The 21,557-nt window shown below is 38.8% G+C and overlaps 2 protein-coding genes and 1 long non-coding RNA gene across 5 annotated transcripts in view; all 3 read right to left on the bottom strand.

Annotated features, from left to right (window-relative positions):
- Positions 1–903: 903 nt before the first annotated feature.
- Positions 904–2,947, bottom strand: LOC113684230 (uncharacterized). 2 transcript variants are annotated; one of them, XR_003447455.2, is made up of 3 exons: positions 2,766–2,947; positions 1,951–2,102; positions 904–1,728 (listed from the first exon to the last, which is right to left on the bottom strand). It is a non-coding gene; the product is annotated as an uncharacterized LOC113684230 (long non-coding RNA). The 2 variants fall into 2 exon arrangements; XR_016180044.1 differs by lacking the exon at positions 2,766–2,947 and adding an exon at positions 2,192–2,734.
- Positions 2,948–6,018: 3,071 nt separating this feature from the next.
- LOC149039647 (uncharacterized) lies at positions 6,019–8,550 on the bottom strand. The gene is made up of 5 exons (XM_089183539.1): positions 8,248–8,550; positions 7,874–7,916; positions 7,728–7,771; positions 7,079–7,145; positions 6,019–6,381 (listed from the first exon to the last, which is right to left on the bottom strand). Exons 3-5 carry the CDS (start codon positions 7,745–7,747, stop codon positions 6,181–6,183), a joined length of 288 nt encoding a protein of 95 aa, XP_089039665.1. The 5' UTR covers positions 7,748–7,771; positions 7,874–7,916; positions 8,248–8,550; the 3' UTR covers positions 6,019–6,180.
- Positions 8,551–11,522: 2,972 nt separating this feature from the next.
- The window catches only part of LOC149039648 (uncharacterized), a 118,839-nt gene continuing 108,804 nt past the window's right edge, over positions 11,523–21,557 (bottom strand). Inside the window, exons 1-4 of one of the 2 annotated variants that reach the window (XM_089183541.1) lie at positions 18,922–19,062; positions 14,457–18,378; positions 13,345–14,296; positions 11,523–12,618 (exon numbers count right to left, since the gene is read on the bottom strand). In XM_089183541.1, the coding sequence (XP_089039667.1) occupies positions 12,600–12,618; positions 13,345–14,296; positions 14,457–18,330 (4,845 nt within the window). In that variant the 5' untranslated portion in view covers positions 18,331–18,378; positions 18,922–19,062 and the 3' untranslated portion in view covers positions 11,523–12,599. Of the gene's footprint in view, positions 12,619–13,344; positions 14,297–14,456; positions 18,379–18,921; positions 19,063–21,557 lie in introns of those variants that run through there. The other variant, XM_089183542.1, reaches the window with a different exon arrangement.

The raw sequence follows: 21,557 nt of genomic DNA on the forward strand, positions 1-21,557 counted from the left end.
TAAAAAAAGTGCACTACATAATCAAATAAACATCATACAATTATCTGTATAATTGATCTCCACAAATGAGTAACAATTTAGAGGGTTATTTTGAAGTTAACATTAAGTATTTTTAAAACACTCAGAGTATAAAACACATCCCAGAGCAGAACAATGAACAATATTCATTCCACCACAAAATCAAAATTTATCACCTTTCTTTAATTCTCCCATGATGCTTTCCAAATTGCTGACCTTTGCAGTATGCAGTAATTGCATGTCACATATGAACTTAATTTTAGCCTGGCTTGTTTTACTTCCACGAGGGAATGGCAAATTTATTAAAATGAGAATAATGAAGTCAACCTAATTAGACCATGTGTAATGAATCAATTAAAAGGCATGTTAAATTGCAGCTCTCAGAGCATTGGTTGTTATAAGATTATCACCTCAACCAAAACAGTACAAAGACAAAAAGTTCCAAAAGTTGCAAGGGTGGTAAATCAAGTCTCATGTTGAAGATCGAGGGCCAAAATTTAATGCTTTGAATGTGCAGATCTTTCAATGACCTTTTGGTTGTGAAAATTTCAGAAAATATGATTCAATATTAGGCATGTGATGGCATCTTGTGCCATATGGCACTCAGTAGCATAAAAGGATTAAAATGTTTCCTCAAGCCAGAAGGTGGAGCATTGAAGCATAAAATGCAAAGACCTGGGGTCTAATTCAAAGTATTTGGACACTGGCTTCAATAAAATGCAGGGCATGACATAAATGGGCAACTAGTTACACCTTAGGTATTTTGGGTCAAATTTTAGCACACAGTTGTGAAGCTAAACTCTTATTGAACCAGATATCTGTGGCATGAAAATGCTTCCAGGATTTAAGTTTTTAATGACTGTCTACATCATAGAATCATATGTTGCTGCCAGTCATACACATAAGTAGACACTGAACTTGAACAAACCAATTTTAAAAAGTTTAAATGCCAGGGGTATTTGCCTGGGAGGGGAATGTTGAAGCTCTGAATTGATTACTGCATTAAAGAAAGCTAAACTTAATACATTACTCTCCAGAGAAATCTGTCCAATTCACTGTTCCCTGATACTTATTAAGTAATTAGTCTGTGAAATATTCACTACTGAAATTATCAAACTTTTCAAGATCTACCAAACCCTAACCTAATGATAGGGATATTGAGTTTTATGCACTTGGCCGTTTCGCAGTTCTTCTTTGATTAATTAATTCCTTGCAACAAAGTAAATCGATCATAACTCGTGGAAAGTTTAGAGCAAAAAAAACTATACTTCTAATTTTTTATTTAAGAATGTCCAATTGAAATTGGTTTGCATGTTATCGACTCATTATCCTCTATAAGGGAAAACGGCCATTTCATCTGGAAATCTAAAGCAGGTGATATGTAATGAAAGATCAAAACATGATGAAATCTATTTAAAACACGATAACAGGAGTGTAAACCAAATCACTTAGCTGCATGATATCAATTGGAAAGCATGCCAGCGGAAAATTACTTCTGTAGGTGCTATAAAAGATTTGGATAGCTCACATCCACATTCTAAACGACACGATACCAATTAATTTGGTGTATTATTTACAATCGTACTCATTTGTATCATCAAAAACGATGCTTACTTTCAGTTGATGATTTAAAATGGAAGTAGGTGATTCAAAATGTTGTGTAGCCAAACTATGATCCTGATTTCTCTGATATTATCCTCAGTGCAAAGCCTATAAGCCATAATAACAAAACACTTATTTTTTTCACAATTAATCACTAAAACTTTACCGAAAAATTGACTGTAATTCCATGATTCGAACCACGAACCACGTGTATGGAAATCGAACGTGAAAACGTGCCTGATTCAGGTAAAAACCAGCCAAACTAATAAACATCTGGTTTTTTGTATTTCTGAAAATAGAGAGATCAGTCATAATTATATCCTTACTAACCTTGCTGGTGAGAAAAGGTCCAGTATTACCAAGAGAAACTATGGCAAACCTAGAACACGCCTCGTTGTAGGAAATGTGCTTAGGGAGACAAAATGCAACTTCACTCGAGTCGACGAGTGGGGAAGACCAGAAGACTAGAAGTAGCGCGGGATCTGAAAAGCGAATATGGAGATATTGACTCTTGGAATTACAAAATAATATGCTGTCATGACAACATTTATTATTGGTCTTAATAACTCACTGATTTCATAACAGATTCCTTTCATGAGTCATGCGATTCCTTCCGAGATGCATTTTCCATACGACGCAAAAATACTTCGCTGAAAGCCCCTTTCTTTTACTTTCCTTTCTTAAGCCGGTGAAGGTCGAAATAAAACGACAATAAGTTGGTTCCATCAAGAAATCCTCCTAATCATAAACATTTTCTCAAAATTTTTGTTATTAAATAGATCAATTTAACTCTGGTAAAAATTTGACACAACTTTGCGACGCGATGATCGATAACTTAGAAATGATGTCCTCAAGTCGAGCCAGTCGCTTTCCTTTCCTCTCTGCACCTACCACAGATGACATCAAACGGCTCTATATACCGAATGATCTGCACAGTTGGTTAATGGTTAAGTCAAAACGAAATTTCCTTTCATGAATTTTGACTTAGCGACGAAGGAAATCGTAAGCGGAAGTGATTACAGATGTATTGCTTTCACGCCTAAAGCGCTTATATAACAGGCTATTGAAGAGGGAAAAAATGAATGATAACGAGCTTATATTCCCACAAATGATAATATAAGCGAAAAAAGTATTTCCAATCTAACCTTTTGGGAAAACAGATCGACAGCCTTCCAGCGATGCAGCCAGATATCGAGGAAACCAGCGCCCCAAAATCTAATCTGCTTCTCTTATCTCTCAATGAACTCTGGGATTTTGGGACTGACTATTATTGTCGGTAAATAAACAAGGAATGAAGTCCACCTGCAATCTTCACGCTGTTAAACGTGTTACGGCGTACAAGTAACGGTAATCGATTGGTGTGTTTAGCTGAGAGCATGTAAACACGGCTGTGACGTCAGGCTTTCTGAACTAACCGAGACATATTTGAAGAAAGCAATTAAGTGCTTACAGGAACATAATGGCTCCTTGTACTAACTTATAATTATCTGCGTTTACATAGGCTTTTCTATGCACTCGAACGATCGGGAGAATTCCTAAAAGTTTAGCAAGCTCTTGACTGTGTCTCAGGTTTGCATGAGTTGCTTGAATTCTTCTTAATCCTCTATGTAAACAACTGGAAAGTCCTTTATCGATCAATTATCGGTATCAGATAAGCCAAATTTAATAGCGTACTAATTGGATTTTTAACGATCTTTCGGTTTAGAGAAAAGAATACTTGACTTCATTCTAACCTAGTCTGTGACCTATTATGAAACAGATGCACAGCAAAATGAAATTGCAGCGTACACAACAAAATTCTCTGACACTCGACTTTCACGCAACCAATTTCCGGGACGGTTGAACGTCATAAAATTGAAAGTAAACCCTGTCTCGTCGTTTATCTATCTAGAATCAAAGTGAACAGAAAAACATTGTGGGGGGGGGGGGGGGGGAGGGGGAGCGAAAGCAAGGGTTGGAGGGGTAAAATTGGTAACCAGTCAACAGTTTTGTCGTCGATTGTGGCTGTATCGTTTTTTTCAGATTTATCCTGCATTACGGATAAAATTGTTGATGCGCCACATTTAGAACTGTATCTTAAAAGTACATCTGGACGAAGGGACGGTTTTGGGTTTAATCTTCTTTTTCGCCTCGAGATGAACATATCATGTAGAGAATGCGGGCAAGACAACATATTGAAATTGAGTTCACGCTATATCACTTCATGATCAAGTCCTCGATGAAATATTGCTGTGGGTGTGTAACACCTTAACTCGTGCAAAACTCAGGCATGGAACGATTAGTCAAACCAACTTATCCTTAACACTTTGTTTAATTGAGCTATAGAAAGTTTGGCCAAACCACGCGAATTGTCATATAAGACGATTTTAAAAGGCCATTTCGCTATAGTAATAAAATTAAACACTGTCCTCATTTTTAAGAGAAATTTAGAAAAAAAAAAGTGTGTTCCCAGTCTTTTAAGACTTTGCATATTTAAAAATATACAATCTGCAGAGTGAAGTCTGTATTTCGTTCTTAGCCTGCATTTTGTGCTGACGGCTTCATAAAATTCCTTTGACAAACTGAAAGTGGTTTCAATATTACAAAATTAATATCTCGCTTACGTAACGGAGCGTTGGGGAAAAAACTGACTAAGAGACACAAACTACAAAGCTATAAAAATATATTTTATTCTGTTGTCCGATTCCAGATCTAATTCACATCGGGTAAAAACTGCCAATTATTGGTTTTTGTTAGTACCGTCAACAACTGGAAGAGGCACATCCATCGAGATAAACCATCCTAGTCTGTTTACAGATGATCACAGATCTGATCATCGTCCAGGGCTCGAGGGATAAAAGCGAACACGATCAGGGGATAAAACGAAAACAGTCGCGCGGGGGGGGGGGGGGGTGGGTGCAATTGAAGATTTGTGTACAAATTGTAACACAATGCTTGAGGTGGTTGTCCTCAAGTAGTCACTCAAACAGCTGCGGACAGACTAAAAACAGTCTGGTAAACCGGCTCCCACGTCGCTTCTGTCGAGCTAAGCTGAGAACTTCTCTATTCTCCAACCGCTTCCATATCAAACTCTTTCCCCAGTGCGATGAACATTTGTTTTCCTCGGTTCCAGGTGTACGCAACCACTAACCTCACGTAATGCGCATGCTCTCCGTTACGAATTTTCAAAATGGCGGACAGGTCAAAGAGGAAAATGTAAAAAAAAAAGCGATTTTGCAATGAATTCTCAACATACACCCTCGTTAGAAAGGCGAATCCACGGAAGAAAGATACAAAACTGTATGATATTGAGATCGATATGATATTAAATCGATACCGAGGGCCCGTTTAATTTCCTTCCGCCACGATTATTAGCTTTCTTGACAGCTTTCTGAAGACAGAATACTTTCTTTCTGAAGACTTCTGATATGCGGCTATTGATTATTACACCTCGTATACCTGATTGCTCAAACACTTTGTTTACGATTGTTGAAAGGACCGACTCATGGTTCTCCGTCTTCGTCTTGACATTGCTTTGAAATAGTATAGACTAGTAAGCTGAAACGAAAAATTAATCAGGGAAGTTTACGAAAAATCCAGCAAACAAGCTTTAAGAAGGCATTTATTTAGACTTCATACTTCAACGAACTTCACAAATCTTACTTGTTTATCTTGTAAGTAAACGATGGCAGATTAATTCCCGAAGCGCTTTCTGAGTTTCCCGATCCCTCTCCTACTGCTTTCACGCTTACAAAACAGGAAAAATCAAAAGGAGGAAGATACAGCTGTTTTGAAACGCCATTTGACGAAGGTAAATCTGCTTTTTGTTCGCCACTTTACATATCAAAACAAAGGAAATTTGTTCCTCTTTTTGATTCTGGCGGTACATTTTTAATTTGCACCTGCGTAAAAGAGATATCACCCGAGACCCTTCGCTCGGTCGTGTTTTGATCAAAAACGCCTTGTTAATTTCACGCAACCGCTCGGAGAAAAGGTAAAAATGACGAGGGAAAAACTTTACCTTCAAGTTAGAAAATTAGCGGAATAGAAAGCCACAATATTATAGTTTAATATTTCAGAGGTACATTGAGTGATTTTTCCGTAGAGAATCCGCACGATGGTAAAACATTCGAAAATTACACTCGATTTGAGTGGGGTGTTGAAGTGGGCGTGGTCACTACATTCATGTTAAGACTATTTGTACCCCATGAGTTTGATATGATTGGCGGAGAGCATTCTGGCAGCCATATTTGTTGATCAAAAAGAAAGATTGTTGGAATTGTTTTGATTAAGCAATATAGTCCTGCAAGAAGTCTTTGTGAAAGCCTGGTTACTAGTTGAGAGCTGCGTGTGGTGACGTCAATTTTGATTCGCTGTTTAAACGAACGATTGGCAAAGGTAGAGCCTGAAAACAAGCTACACTATCGTTTCACTGTTTTACTTTTTTGCTAACTGCATTCGGTGAAAATCCCTTTCAATCCGGCATGTCGTTAACCCTACTTCTTCGCTTTGAGCGAGGAGGGACGATAGACTCACTCCGCCAGGAGGACCCACGAGGATTACGCGGTAGATTTACGAAGATCACGATAGCCGCATATTAAACGCATCATCAGGCAATATATCAAGGTTAGTTTTCCTTGTATCCTGAGCGTTGAACAGCCTCGTTTTCTCATGATTACAAGACAAGGTGGAATTAGTACTCGCTGCTACGTAGAACGTAGCTTCGTCAAATTCCACATCGTCTCTGTAAGGTGTTTTCAAGCGTTTGAGAATAGTTTGAACCTGCAAAAGAACAGGAGAGGGAAATGTAAAATGTTATCAGTGCATCTTAAACCACATACAAGTCAGTGCTTGCAAGTATTCCCTTCGCAAGCTTTCCTTTGCATCGTAGATGGAAAAATAGTCCTAAAAGAATCCCTTTCCAAAAGATGACAAACGAGTCGAAATTTTTGTCAGTGTATATGACCCATTAGCTTTGACAAAGTGCTAACGCTCGAAACGTCGTCTTTGGAAACTCTTTGCGGTGGCCAATTTACGTCATCAACTCAGTGAATAATACCAAATTATCCAACAAGGACACTTCTCAAATAATTTTGCACAGAATCTCGGGAAAATTTTGCGCCGACGAGTTTCTTCTAACAAGCGTCTTTGACTCGCGTATATTTTCTTTGCCCGCCAAAGTAAAGAAGGGAATAAAACCAAATGACTTCCTATTTCCCTATTGGTCATAATCTCTTTCGATCGTGCTGGGTGAAAATAAAGATAAAATTTTTGCACAGCCCTACACTATTGTAAAACAAATCTGTTTTTCCAATAGCAATGTATTGTTTGTGTCATTGTTTTCTCTATCGAAGAACTGAATACATAATGTAGCATGGGGCTGTGGGGAAATTTTACCGAAATAAACCTGCAAATAAGTATGCAACGGTTTTCAAGATTAAAAATGTTTGACGGGTTCTAATGGTTTCACTGCTCTTACCAAAGAAAAGTCTCCATTTTCTGCGGCCTCTATAGCTCTTTGGGCGATGTAATTTCTAAGAACAAACCTACGAAGAAATATTTGCACAACGATATATAAAAAAAAAACTTGGAGATATGAACAGAAATAAAACTCGTCAATGTCAGAATTCGTTTTGCTTTAGCGAATAAATTCCAAACGATGTAAAGAATCGGTAGCTTTATGCTCAGGGCGATGAAATTCAGTGAGTCAGGGCCCAAGTGCTGGCCGTGTTAATGTGTTTTGGTCATAAGCTGGACATATAGTTCTCGTGGTAACTATCTCTGGAAGGTAAGTTACCCGGGAAACGTAACGGAAAGTAGAGGAGGGGGGGGGGGTGTGTGGGGAGGGAGAGTAACCCTGATTGGCAATACTCCCGAGGGGATTTCTCGCCAAAGAAACAGGAATGAGCTCCGACGGCAGTGCGAGATAATCTCACAAGTACACTTCACTTTATGCCTCGATAATTCCAAAAAAACAAGGTGTTGGTTACAGTGAAGTCATTTTCGCCGGTGTATTTGTCAATTTTGATCTCTAGTCGCGTATTGATTCTCATTGGAGAGAGTCGGTAATGGTGGATACGGGGCTTGAGGCCAACATTTCATTCTTCAAAAAGAACACAGACAAGTACCTTGGGTTGCTGGATTTCATTATCCTGACTCGTTCTTTGTTTACCTGTGTGCAAGAGAAAAAAAGTCAGTAAATCAGTAAAAAATTAAAAGGAAAGATGAGTTCTTCAAAGAGTTATTTTCAAATGAATGGAAGTGTCGTGTTTACCTCTTGAACATCATGATGGTCGCATTCCTGATCAAGACGATCTCTTGGTAAATGAAAGAAAATAAAAACAAAAGGAAGAAGGAAAAATAAATGAAGACAAGAATTCACTTATCAACTCCAATGTAATAGCATACCAATTATACACCAAATACAAATTAACCCCTTCTCCCCCTGTACAATATGGAAGTTTGTTGTCTGTGATTATACAATATTCAATAGGGAGGAAGGTATTACAGCGAACTTCGGTACATTTCAACTTCATTTGTTATTACTTCCTTAAGAGCAGCTACGTGGATGTCATGTTCCATTAATTTTGTTCTTCATTTAAGATTACCCTTGTGGTTTCTTACACGCGATCAATGATTCCCACTCACTTGTAAGCTGTGATCCACTGCGTCCATAAAACACGGTCGTTATTCCCTTTTCCGTTTTGCGTTGACACCTGAGTTGACGGTCGGTCGATCAACCAATTAATTAATCAAACCATTAATAAATCAATTAAGTTTTATCAACCAAGTCGATGATTTAAATCGGTCACTATAAATAGTTTCTATGCTGATGTTCGGAGCGTTAGCTCTCCGTGGATCGTTCTGACGAAGGACTGGCGCTCGTAAAGTCAGCTTTTAGAAACTCTGCGGTGGTCAGTTTACATCATCAACTCAGTCGATAAAACCAGATTATCTTGCTATACCCCGGCCTGTCCCCCCCCCCCCCACCCCCAGCGCAGCACCACAGTTTCCTTAGTAACTTACCCCTTTATTCAGCAATAAATCAATAAACTGCACAAGTAATCATTTATATTATCATATGACCCGTGCGGCCCCGCTCGCGCAATCCCACAGAAAACCAGGATGAGAGCTGACTTGTGTAGGGCCGGACGGGTTGACGTGAGCCGGTCCGGAAAAAGCCGTCCAGCTCTGCATTCACACGGCTCTGTTTCAAAAAACTTAAAGGGATAAAAGAAAAGAGTTAAAAAAGTCGCGTTTTCCGATGAATAGTAGTTTCAATTAGCGTAAATTACCGCTACGCGAGCTCATTTGAAAGGCGTGGGAACAAGTGGGAGATGCGCAGTGAATTATGGGACGGATGCTCACATTTCATTTGTTGAGGTGAAATGGCTAAGGTTCCTGGCATATTTTTCTCTCTGTTTATAGTGGTAAACCACCATCTATGAAGCCAAAAGAGAATCAGGCCAATTCTCTTGACGAAATAAAATGGCGTCGCGATTACTTCGCTGGGCTCTGGATAAAGAAGCTCAGTTCAAGGCCATGCAGGGTCATTGTGTTGTGTTTTCAGGGAAGAAACTTTACTCTCTCAGTGGCCCTCCCCTAAAAGGATAAACTATCATGGAATTCTACGAAATGCTGAAAGTTATGTCCAATGGACTGGCATTCATCCAGGATGCCCGTATTCTCGTTCTAAAGAATTTGAGGTAAGCTCCACTTGTAATGAACTGCTAAGCCCAGAAGAGTTTACCGACAACCTCCCGCAGATAAATGCCAGAAACCCGGTGCTACAACACTTTTCGACCTAAGAAAAGAAGGTCTAATCCCTGGCTATTTTCGAACTAACCTCCATTCAAGAATCGTCGAATACGCTTTGATTAATCCTTGCAGAGGAACACATTGAGACCCAAGGTATGCAACGATGTCTTCATCGCTAAGAACAGAAAACATACGAGGTGATTACTCAGCTACAGTGCACAAAGTCAGCTTTGAACGATAGAAAACCCTAGTATGATCCAAAACTGAATTAGCTTTAAATTAGTACCAACAATCACGTGAATATAAAACCAATTTTTTAAGGAACCCGTCACTTGATTTAAATTGAAGCTGTGATCTGTTATCAAAGTCTATGTCACTTTTCCGAGTCTTTTCGAACGGTCACATGATCTATACTTTTACATCAGTTAAGGACGCTAGCGTAGTGCTCTGCAGCAATGGCCGAATGCACTTCGAACTTGCTTTCAGTTTACCTCTGTAAAGTCTGCGATTTGATAGATATAACTCAACCCTTTGGCTCCCAAGAGTGACCAGCATCTAATTTCTCCTGACAATATCACCCCTAAATCAAATATTATGGTCACAGGAATAACGGAAATGATCACCAACTAAAGAAGCTCTTGATTGTTAAACCAATTCTCCTTGTCAGCACCACAGGAAATGTATAAATAACAGTATGGAGAATATGCATACTGATAGTAGCATGTAAAGGGTTAAGTCACCTTCACCAATCAAGAGGAAAATCAAGATCCATCGCGCCTTGTTCATCCGCGCTCTCCTCAACGACTTCTATGATGCGAGTGAGAACGAATCTGCCACCGCCATCGAGTGTTAATCGGTACTTACTCACGAAACTGCGAAGCATATACCAGGACGAGCGAAGCTACTATGCAGCTTTGAACCAGGTTGTTTGGTTCTCCAAATTTGTTGGTGCTTGATAGGGGATATGCGAACCTGTATAGTGCATTTATAAACGTTCAAAACCAAAGTGACATGTTTTGGGCGAGCAGCGTTAACTATAGGTTTAATTATCTTTAAACCCTGGGATCGATTGGCATCTAATTTCTCCTTAAAATATCGCCCCTGAATCAAGAAATGAAAGAAAGGAAATGATCACTCACTAAAGAAGCTCTCGATTGTTAAACAACTTCTCCGTGGCACCTTAGGGAATGATTCGTGAACTTCATGGAGAATACAGATTCTGATGTTAGGGTGTCCTCCTGTCAGCGCCCCAAGTTATGAACTGTGTGGTGACGCCCTTAAATTTCAGGCTCCTACTCGGTGTAGAAGACACTGATGACGTAGAAAAATATAGGAAAAAAAAAGAAGAACATGGAAACTAGTATAAGCAGTAGGTTGATAATGCGATGTTCTATTGTGTCCTGTGTCTTCTTTTCCATGAAGGAGCAGAATTTCGCGGGGTGATTCAAATTAGGAATGGGTGAGGTATTTTCTACTCTTAATTTATGGGCTGAGATAAAAGTGGTTTGACTAGTTTATTTCACTAAATATGCTTTGCATACGTTCGTTTGCTTTTCAAATTTTTATCTCCGTTATAACTTTATGGAAATTAGAGGGAGATTTCCTGATTCGAAAGGTGTGTAATAAACTCCCCTTCTGGTTAAAACTCATCAACAGAACATCCTAGTAGAAAATTTTTCTGAAGCCTTCCTCCTTCTCACCCGACCCTTCAGAAGGTCAGGCTGTTACCCGTTTGGGGGGAGTAGATAAGGGTCAGCACGTTTCAGCCTCTCACCACCCTTGTGCGGTTGACTATGCAACGATGCCCTAACTCACTCGGCCATCTTACCAAATGACTACTAACAGCCACCTACTGGAGGTTAGGGCTATGCCCTTAGATAAGAGTTCCCCTTTTGGTTAAAACTCATAAATAGTGCGGCCTGGTAGTAAATTTTTCTGAAGCCTTACCCCTCCCCCCCAACCCACCAGAAGGTCAGGCTGTCAGGGCTTAGCGTACCCGTTTGGGTAGAGTAGAAAAGGGTCAGCACGTTTCAGCCTCTCACCACCTTGGTGAGGTTAACTATGCAACGATACCCTGACTCACACGGGCACCTTACCAAATGACTACTAACAGCCACCTACTGGAGGTTAGGGCCATGCCCACAGAATTTCACATTAATTGGACATTGAATCTCTTCTTAGTGTTAATTTTATTGTAAAACTGCTTCACTTTGAGTGACTACAGCCCACCTTCCCGACAAAGAAAGAAAGTATTTTCGAAAATTAAGTAATGTCTTCAAATTTCAAAAACATATGTAACCTTATTTGTATGCAAAAATCAGCGTATTGAATATCCTTCTTTTTTCTAGAAAATAATGTGAGAAACGATTTCTGCGCGGTTTTTTCTGGTTCCATCTTCAACCAGGCCGGTATAAGCTATGTATACATAAAATATATATAAATTCAGCTGGTTTCTTATTTACACACAGTTGAAAGTATCTCTTTCACACGAAAAATACGAGAGAATCACGGGTGGTACCACAAGCTATTTCTCTCTTCTTCTCTAACAGTCTAAAGCTGTACAAGTAATTTTGCAGAAAATGAAGTTCACGCCTTTCTGAGAACTGTACAATTTGTCAATACCTTTTTCGTTTTCCTCGAGAAATTAATCTCACGAGTTAAACGAGTTGCAAATCAACACTAAATGAAACGCTTACTACACTTCGCTTCCATAGAACAATTGTAGCTTGTAGCTGGGTGATGAAACACCAGAAGAGCAATAAAATACATCTTTAACCCTTTAACTCCCAAATTAAATTTGTAATTCTCCTTACCGTCAACGATACAATTCTTATAAAGTTAGTTCAGAGAATTGAGTATTGGATCAACAAATTATCACCAAATTGAGATTTTTCTTTATTCTCATAACTTATCTGGTTGATATTCTATTGATTTTGTAAGGAGAAATTCTGTCTTGGTCACTCATGGGAGTTACAGGGTTAAATGTTTGTCTTAAGTTTACGCTAGGAACAGTTAAAAATGTTTATGAAGTCTCTACAAGAAAAATATAATTTAACACCTTGAACAGCTTTGTCATTAAAATCATTCTTGTACTCGCTCCAATCTCGATCAGCGGTCTCTCCTGTTCAGATGTCAGGACTAGAAGATCGTAACCACTCGAATGCAAAGAAATCAGCGGAATACAGCCTTTCTGACAATGTCTTTCCCATTTAGCAATGAAACTGTAAATCTCTGTAGATGTCCTACTCTGGGAGGTTCAACCTAAGGTAAAAATTCAATAATAGAAGTTAAGTCAAAGGCAACATATCAAGTAATAGAGTATTTTTTAGTAAATTAACCTGTGATCAGTAATTATGTTTCACAAATCATTCTGTACAGTTGTAACCGGACAGTTGTCTGTAATCGGACACCTGAGATCGGATAGTTGAAGCGTCCAATTATACAGAGTCCTTTCCGCCAAATCCACCAATCACAGAATTGATCACAACAACCATAGCAACAACTACTGACACTAAAAAAACTGTGGAATTTCCAAAATTGAGAAAGTTTTCACTTTAGAAATTGTCTCTACCGGACATATCTGTCCTCAATGTGTTTGTTGTCTTTGGAAATTGTAACGGTTATGATAAATTGATATAGGACTTCGTGTCGTCCAATTGTGTCTATAATCACACTCGTGATTAACAAATCGGACTTTGCGGTCGTCCGATTTTACTAATCTCTCGTATGATTACAGACCGAAGCGGACTCCACTCTGTTCTATTATCATTATTTATCATTAATATCATCATAGTTATAATAATCATCATAACTTTTCTTACTACCACTGTTATCGTTATTATTACATGTACAATCATCATTGTAATTATTATCACGTTATTATTAAGTATCATTATTGTTATTCTTACTACTATTAATACTATTAACATTATATTATTATCCACATTATTCTTTTTCTGTCTTCAAATAAACTTTGTTTCAACTGACCTTTCGATGTTTCTCTTTTCTTTTTCGCCGGGCAGCTTCGCTTGAATGATTTCAAAATGGTCCTTGGAGTGTGTAAAGCCGATTGCGACCAAGCGCTTACGAGGACAAACTGCAAGACTTTGAAGTTGTCGTTGCTCTACAACTTCACTGAGAAGATCACCAGATTTAACGTTGTATAATCGAAGACCCAAATCTCTTAGATTATTAAAGCCCACAATGCAGTCCTCGCTACTGATAAACTTAATATCATTTACAACCATGTACTCCAATTGACGAATCACTTTTCCCGAAACTGCGTCGAGGAAGTAAGGGCCAGCAAAACCATAAATGACGATGTTTTCTTCAGTAGGAGAAAAAATAACCGTTCGAAGCCCGAATGCATTGAAAATAGAAGTTTCCCATAGCACTCGGTTTTCACGCCACAGCTTCAGTGACTCTCTATCAGTGGTGGTTAGCACTTCCCATTTATTATTACATGCCAAAAATTCCCCTTTAAAATTTGCAATCTTTGACACAATTTGTTCACTCGTTGTATCTAGAATGGTGACTTCCCATCTGTAATCAAAGTTATTCCTCGTTTTCAAGGCGACTCGTTCCTCTGATAAGGGTACAACATCATCGACAGGAAACTCAGTCCACCTTTTCATGCAAACAGACAAATCAGAGTTCCACAACTCAAGCGAGCCACTAACTGTTCGAAATAGGACACCTCTTTTGACGGGCACAACACTTAAAGACTGAAAAAAAGACATACATTCCTTTTTTCTGATCCTTTTACTTAAAACATCGCCAGCCACAAGATTTATTCGCTGGATCCTTGTACCGTCCACGGTATAAAGAGAGTCACCATCAACAGAGAAATGAACGTCAACACTTGTTTGAAAGCGATCATATCCAACAAAACCGTTTTCCTCCACGTCCTCAAGTAGAGGTTCCTGTTGTTCCTGATCATCTAGGAAAGAGAGAACAGAATAAAGATCTAGGCAATTAAGTATTATCAACTGCGTTGATAACGTAATTCGGCCACCATAAAGAGTTTAATAGCGATGGCCAGTTTACGCCATGTTATACTCTCCCTCCGACACAGCACCACAGTTTCTTTGGAAACTTACCCCCTTTAGAATAAGGATCAGCTCCATTTCCTAATAAGCTGCATGGATCAGTTTTCAATAGTTCTAACAGTTCATCGAGTTTGAGCCTCTTTTCTGGTGCGTCATTAAATTCCGTTCGTTCTCCCGCAAAGTCATCAAGTTCATCTCTCTTTTCCGTAGAGTTGTTACGTTCCATTGTCTGTTCAACTAGGCCACCGAGTTCAGCTCTCTGTTCTGATGGATCAACAACTTCAGCTCTCTGTCCTGACAGAACATCGATTTCAGCTTTCTGTTCCAGCATATGGTTGATTTCTGGTAGGTTATGTTCCGTTAGATCGTTATTTTCGGTTCTCTCTGTCGTAATGTCACCGGGTTCTATGCTTAGTCCCGCTTCATCGCTACTCTCACCTCTCCACTCCCTTACGTCATTAAGGCGACACATTTTAATCACTTTACTGTCAGGGGAAACTCTTAGTAACATCTGCTTTTCTAGTACAAGTGCAAAATCCACAGGTAAGAATATGTCTTCAGATAAATACCAAAAGGGATCTCCTGATAAGAAAACACTCTCATTGCAAGTTTCAAATTCCGAGGCGTACTGGTAGGAACTCGTCCCAAAAATGCAATCCAAACTATATGTTGACTTAGTGTTCCTGTCAATATCTAAACAAAAAAGCTTGGGATCCCAATCCAAATCATGTTCATCCTCATCCGAAAATAAACAGAAAAAAAACCGGCAGTCAGGAGTCAACTTAACATATCGTGACCAGACTGAAGGACATATTAGAGTCCCAACTCCATCATTCATGTCAATGAGGTATGCGCACTTATCAGAATCGACGATCACCATCCGTCTTCCACTAGCAGACCAAGCAAAAGATAAAATTTCGCATTTGTGTGTAAAACGACTAATTTCACTTCCATCTTTTAGACTCCACTGGATGACGCAATTCCTCCCGTCCAGACAGTCAGTCAGCATCGTGCTTTTGTCACCAGATATTGAACAAACTTTGAACCGGCACTCGCTCGAACGGAAAAGAGGTTTCACGTCTCCGACCAAGGTATAACCCTGACACAGAGTCCCTTGTAAGATCAGGTCTAAGGTTGGATGGAAAACTACTGACCGGAAAAATGGGAAAAGGTAATCCCATGTGTTCCCTAGGTCCTGAAAATCAATGTTTGATACCAGCGCAGAGCGTGTCCACATTAGCTGGGCAGTACGGAGCGACCACAGATGAATTGTGTCATTCGAACACTCGCATACCAGGTAGTCCTGATTTGGTGAGACATCAAAGCAGATCACCTGATCTGAAGCAAAAAACCGCAGTAGAACATCTGTTCTTTCCTCCTTCTTTCGCAAATATTCCATATATGGTAAGTCCTTATACTTGGTGTTTAGCAAGCTTAATGCCTTCGCAGACAGTTCAGGTCCTCCTTCATTCAACAAGACTTGAAAGATGGCATAAGGAAGTTTTGAAAGAGTACTTAAATGCTTCCGCAATAGCAACAATAACGTCTCAAGGACTTCCCTGCAATCCTTTGACAAACCATTTGTATTTTCCTTTTCTTGTACGCAAAGAACATCTTCAGTGGCTGCTGTACTCTTCACAGTTAGCTTTGCATAGACCAATTCTAGGTCCAAAACATAATTCTTTACAATGTCGTCCAGGCTACATGGACGAGCATTCTCTTCTACCTCAAGTACATGCTGAACACCATGCTGCAAGGCATACCTCGACGTCTGTTTCAGCGTTGAACTCTGGATCCCTTTAAGTTTCAATTCATCTAGTTCATCTCTGCAAAGCTTTGCAATGACGCGATGACATTCTTTTCCGCTAACAATAAACTTCTTTTGCCTCGAAGTAGACTCCTCAACCAACCAGTCCTTGACTGACTTGTGAAAGAAGTTAATGCACTCGCCCTCAATGGGTAGAAGAGCCGAGATACAATCAACTGCGTCTCGTACTTTTTGCTCATCAGCCGATGACCATTCTTTTGAAAGGAACAACTTGTAGACAAACTCGACAGGTAATGGTTCTCTTGCTGCCACCATGGCACTTAAAAAATCGAAAAATTGCTCTTCGGTGATACCTAGTTCTTTCTGCATTTCATTTTTCAGGCGTTTGAAGTATTCTTGATAAACGGACGAAATACCTAATGGCAAGTCGCTGTTGATCACTTCAGCAGCACTCATACGCACAGCATTCTTCTTAATGAACTCTGTCAGGTAATAGGTATATAACATGACTCCTTCTGACTTTTCAACAAGCTTCTCTAAGATGGTATCTTGGCAATCAGATTGCAGAACATGTTCCAGTTGCTCTTGAAAGCAAAGCCTAACGTCCATCAAGTTTTCTTGATCGTTGGGGTTCAGCTGTATGGGATTTAGGTCTTGAATCTTCTCTAAGATGTTCATTTCAGGTCGCGTTGTTACCACAAATCGTATCCAACACGGAAGCGTCTTGAAGTAATCCGCAGTCACATTTAAAAGCTCATTACGCCCCTGGTATTCACTTTCGTCTAAGCCATCTATAACCATGAGATGGATAGAGTCTGGATCTTTCAAATCTGAAAGAGGTTCTTTAAACAAGAATTCAAACAGTTCTTCCACTTCCATGTCTCCAATTTCAACGCCCACATTTCTCGACAACTTCTTCACGAGAGCCTTCCTGTACTCTGGCAGCGATTCGGAAAGCTGACAGGCTAACGACTGCAGCATCACTTTGGGATTCCTTCGCCGTGCCATGTTATGCCGGCAGAAGTGGCTCCCTGACAATCGTCCAGCCTCTAACATCTTTTGGCACAAGACAGCTGAGATTACAGACTTTCCCATTCCAGCATTCCCGCTTATAACAATCACTCTATTTAGAGAACTTTTGTCGGCTAACCAGCTTTCGACTTCTTTAAGAATCGATAAACGAGTTCCCTCAACATATCTGCTTGCATGGCGTCTTATTTCAGTTAAATTGTCCACGTTTGCTAGTTTCGCAAGGACTTTGTCTTCCCTGATGCTCTCATTCTCGTCATTCGTCATGGTGTGCTGGGATGCCTCCTCCAAAGTTTGAAGCTTCTCGCAGACTTTTTCAACTGTTAACTTGGTATCTTGAATGGTTTTACTGTCTTGAAGTTGATTCTGATGAACAACACTGACAGATTCTTGCAAATTCTTCTGCAACTGATGAACTTCTACCAGCTTTGCTTTACTTTCACGAATGGTTTCGTGATCAAAGGACTGAATCTGCCGTACTTCATCAACAGTTTGCATCACTTTGGTCTCAATATCCCGTATGTCCTTCAGCTGTGATTTTATATCTTCCTCAGAATCAGCCCACTCAAGCAACGCATCTAAGAACTCTTGCTCTCCACAATGCTCAGCCTTCAATCTATCAATTTCCGCCTGTCGCAAGCCAAGAGCAACAAGAACAGCACTTATCTCCTGCCACAGAGTTGAGAAAGTTGGATCAGCAATACCAGTTGTGGTAACATGGCCATACAATTCATTGCGGTAAAACTTTATGCGAGCAAGATTTGCTTCAAGGGAGTTGTCACTTGGAGGTGGCTTTTTGTGCCACTTAGAGCGGGGTGGGGAGAGACCACAAATGTTGGTTAAGAGAAGGAATAAAAGAGTGATATCAAATGTTTGGGAGTCTGGAGGAGCACCGCTTGGAGGGAACAATAGATCCCATTGAGGTTTGTGTAGAATCTTTCTTTTCAACAGATTTTTAAGAGTCAAATAGTTTGCATTCAACGCGGCTGCAAGACTTGCTGGGGGATGATATCCATTGAAAACGTTCCTGAGAACTGTTGTTCCACCATCGATGAGAAGTCGGCTGAGCTTGGCTCCATTTGTCTTCTCTACAGAACTGGCAAGAGGTGAAGGAGTAGCTGATGCCATATGATCCAAAATACAAAGATGGAGTCATCAGGTGTACCTGCGCGTTTTCTGAAAGAAACATTACAATTGGGTAATTGCTTCTCTTAGACATGTACTGGAAAGAGGAGCAAAACCTCTCCACTCTACTAATCAGTTTGACTCCTTCAACACTATTTAATCCTTTACACCCTAGCATCATGATGCATATTCTCCATACTTTCTTTACACATTTCCTAAGGTGCTGACAAGGAGATTTTGTTTAATAATCAAAATCTTTTCTTTAATTAATAATCACTTCCTTCATTCTCATGACCCTAATGCATGATTCAGGGGTGATATTGTAGGGAGAAATTAGATGCTAGTCACTCTTTGGGTTCAAAGGGTTAAAGAAACCTGTCATCTTTAGAGTATCAGGAATTGTTCTTGCACTCTGAAGGAATAATATACCTATATAATTGTGTCTCTATAGAAGTTTATTGACTAAAATATCATAAACTTGTCATCAAATCTGCACTGTATACATAATGATAATTACAAATTACAATACTCCAGGTATCTTCAGTTCACACTCATAGGATAATAATAATTATTATTTGACAGCCTTATGGTTACCTGAGCTCCCCCACACACCATTTGCAATCCTCACAGTGGTATTCCAAAAGCCAGCTGATTGGTCAGACAAGGAGCCAGCTGAAGGAATAAAGTCTTTGGGATCAGAGATTCCTGAAAAAAATCAAATCACATAACAATTTATTCATAGCATTTCACCACCGAACCACTCAAAATGTTAACTGAAGGCTTTGTAATGACAACAGATTCACTGCTCAATAGAACACAGGAATGAAAATGATACAAAATTTAATTCAAAATTTAATGCAGTTAAATACTGACAACAATTTTTAAATTTTGCTTGTCAGAGTTTTCACTTTAGGGAAATAATTTAACATATATGACAAATATATGGATCATAATTTGCCACAAGATTTTTATCCAAGACCTAAACAACATTGTGTTTAATTGTAATATATAATAAATTCATATCATTTTAATACTGAGTTCCCTTAGCATTGGTTTACACCAGCAATAGAAGCATTACAAGCCAATTCTAGAGCAGGGTCTTAAGTTAAAAGAAGAAAGAAGTTTTTAGAAAGAATGTCATAATACCCATCAAAATTACTGCCGCTAGAAGGGCATGGAAGCCAAAATCTCTCTTGTTATCTACCAACAGGAAACTCCAAAGAGCTAATGTTGGGTCAGAATAGGCACCCCACTACTTTTGACTGCTCATAAGCCACAATGACATTTTCCTTATAAAATAACCACATTACATGTAACAGGATCACACACAAAGAGAGCGAACATTTTCTTACTGTTGGTTATGTATACATTCTGTATTGTGACCCTGACAGCATAACCCAAGCAAGAGCAACATATCTTACAAAATGAAACCCATGAAAATTTCTTATGCAATACTTTCAAAGAAAGAATTACTATTTTTTATCTTTTTCTGGCATATTTAATAAGCAAACATTGCATTGCAATGTATTGCGCTCATCACAATTAATTCAGACCTGGCCAATTTTTTATTTTCAGAACTTTTAACCCTTTACACCCTAACATCAGTATGTATATTCTCCTTACAGTTATCTAAATATTTCCTAAGGTGCTGACAAGGAGAATTTGTTTAACAATCAAGAGCTTCTACAGTTGGTGATTATCTCTTTTATCCTCATAACCTTAATGTTTTATTCACAGGTGATATTGTGGGGGGAAATTTGATGCTGATCACAATTGGAGGTTAATGTGCTAAATGTGTACCACTTGTTCTTAGTTTTTTACTTTCATAGTTCTGTGACACTTTTCTGAGGTTGTGGAACACTTGTAACATGAGCCTCTGGGCAATGATAAGTTGGTTAATTAAAGCCCTCTCAGGTGGGCATTACTATTAGATATTCAGCTGTAAGAAGTTTCCAGTTATATTAAGAACCCACAACTTGAAAAATTGACAATGTCTACAAGTCAGTTTAAAGATCAATAAATAGTCTTGGTGATTCACACATGCACAGTAAGACGGAAAATTCTGTCAACAGACTAAGAGTAAAGCAAAAAATCAATTTAAATCATAAACAAACACTGTGACAAAGCTGCACCAAAATACTTTGCTACAAGATGCACTCTGAGTTTAGCATGTATTTTCTGTGGGAAAGGAAAAACAGTGCACCTTAAAACCAAAGAACTCTCGCATGAGTTAAACTGTAGATGGGAATTTTGAAGTGAACATCATGTTCAGAACATGAAAGTTTGTTTAAACACTCCAAGTATAAACCTTTTCCCAAAGCAGAATAATGAACAATCTTCATTCTGCTACAAAATCAAAATTTATCATCTTTCTCATTCTCATATGATGCTTTCCAAATTGTTGATTGCAGAATGCAGTATGGCATGTCACATATGAACTCAATTTTGGTCTGGCTTGTTTTACTGCCAGAAGGAAATGCCAAATTTTTAAAAATGAGAATAATGAACCTCTAGACCACATAGCAGTTCTACCTTAGTTAATTAATTCTTTGTAACAGAAGAAATCAATTAAAACTCACAGTAAGTTAAGTGCAAAAAAAAAAGAAATCACTACTGTAAACTTCTAATTTTGTATTTAAAAATTTCCAATTGAAAGTTATGAGGTTTGCATTTTTTCTGGTCATGTTCCTCTATTTGGGGAAATGGCCATTTCATCTGAAAATCTAAAGCTAAGGATGTTTCATGAAATAACAAAACATGATAAAATCTACATAAAACATGATCACAGGAATATGAACCAAATAATTTGGCTGATATCAATAGATGTGCCTGGGGAAAACCCTTTTCTTACAGTTGGTTCTGCACACATTCAGTATTGTGATCTTGACAACATAACCCAAGCAAGAGCAACATATTGTACTAAATGAAACCAATCAAAATTTCTCATGTGATACTGACTTTTACAGAAAAAAATTTTTTTTTCATCTTTCCTGGCATATTTAATTAGCAAAACATTATATCGCAAATTCTATTGTGCTCATCAAAATTACCTTAGACAAGGCTAATTGATTATGGTAAAAAATATCTTTTTTCTTCTCAGAACTTTTAACCCTTTACACCCTAACATCAGTATGTACATTCTCCTTACAATTATCTAAACATTTCCTATGATGCTGAAAGGGGAATTTGCTTAACAATCAAGAGCTTCTACAGTTGGTGATTATCTCTTT

Source organism: Pocillopora damicornis, chromosome 9 (assembly GCF_964200805.1).
Source record: "Pocillopora damicornis chromosome 9, jaPocDami1.2, whole genome shotgun sequence".
Lineage (NCBI taxonomy): Eukaryota > Metazoa > Cnidaria > Anthozoa > Scleractinia > Pocilloporidae > Pocillopora > Pocillopora damicornis.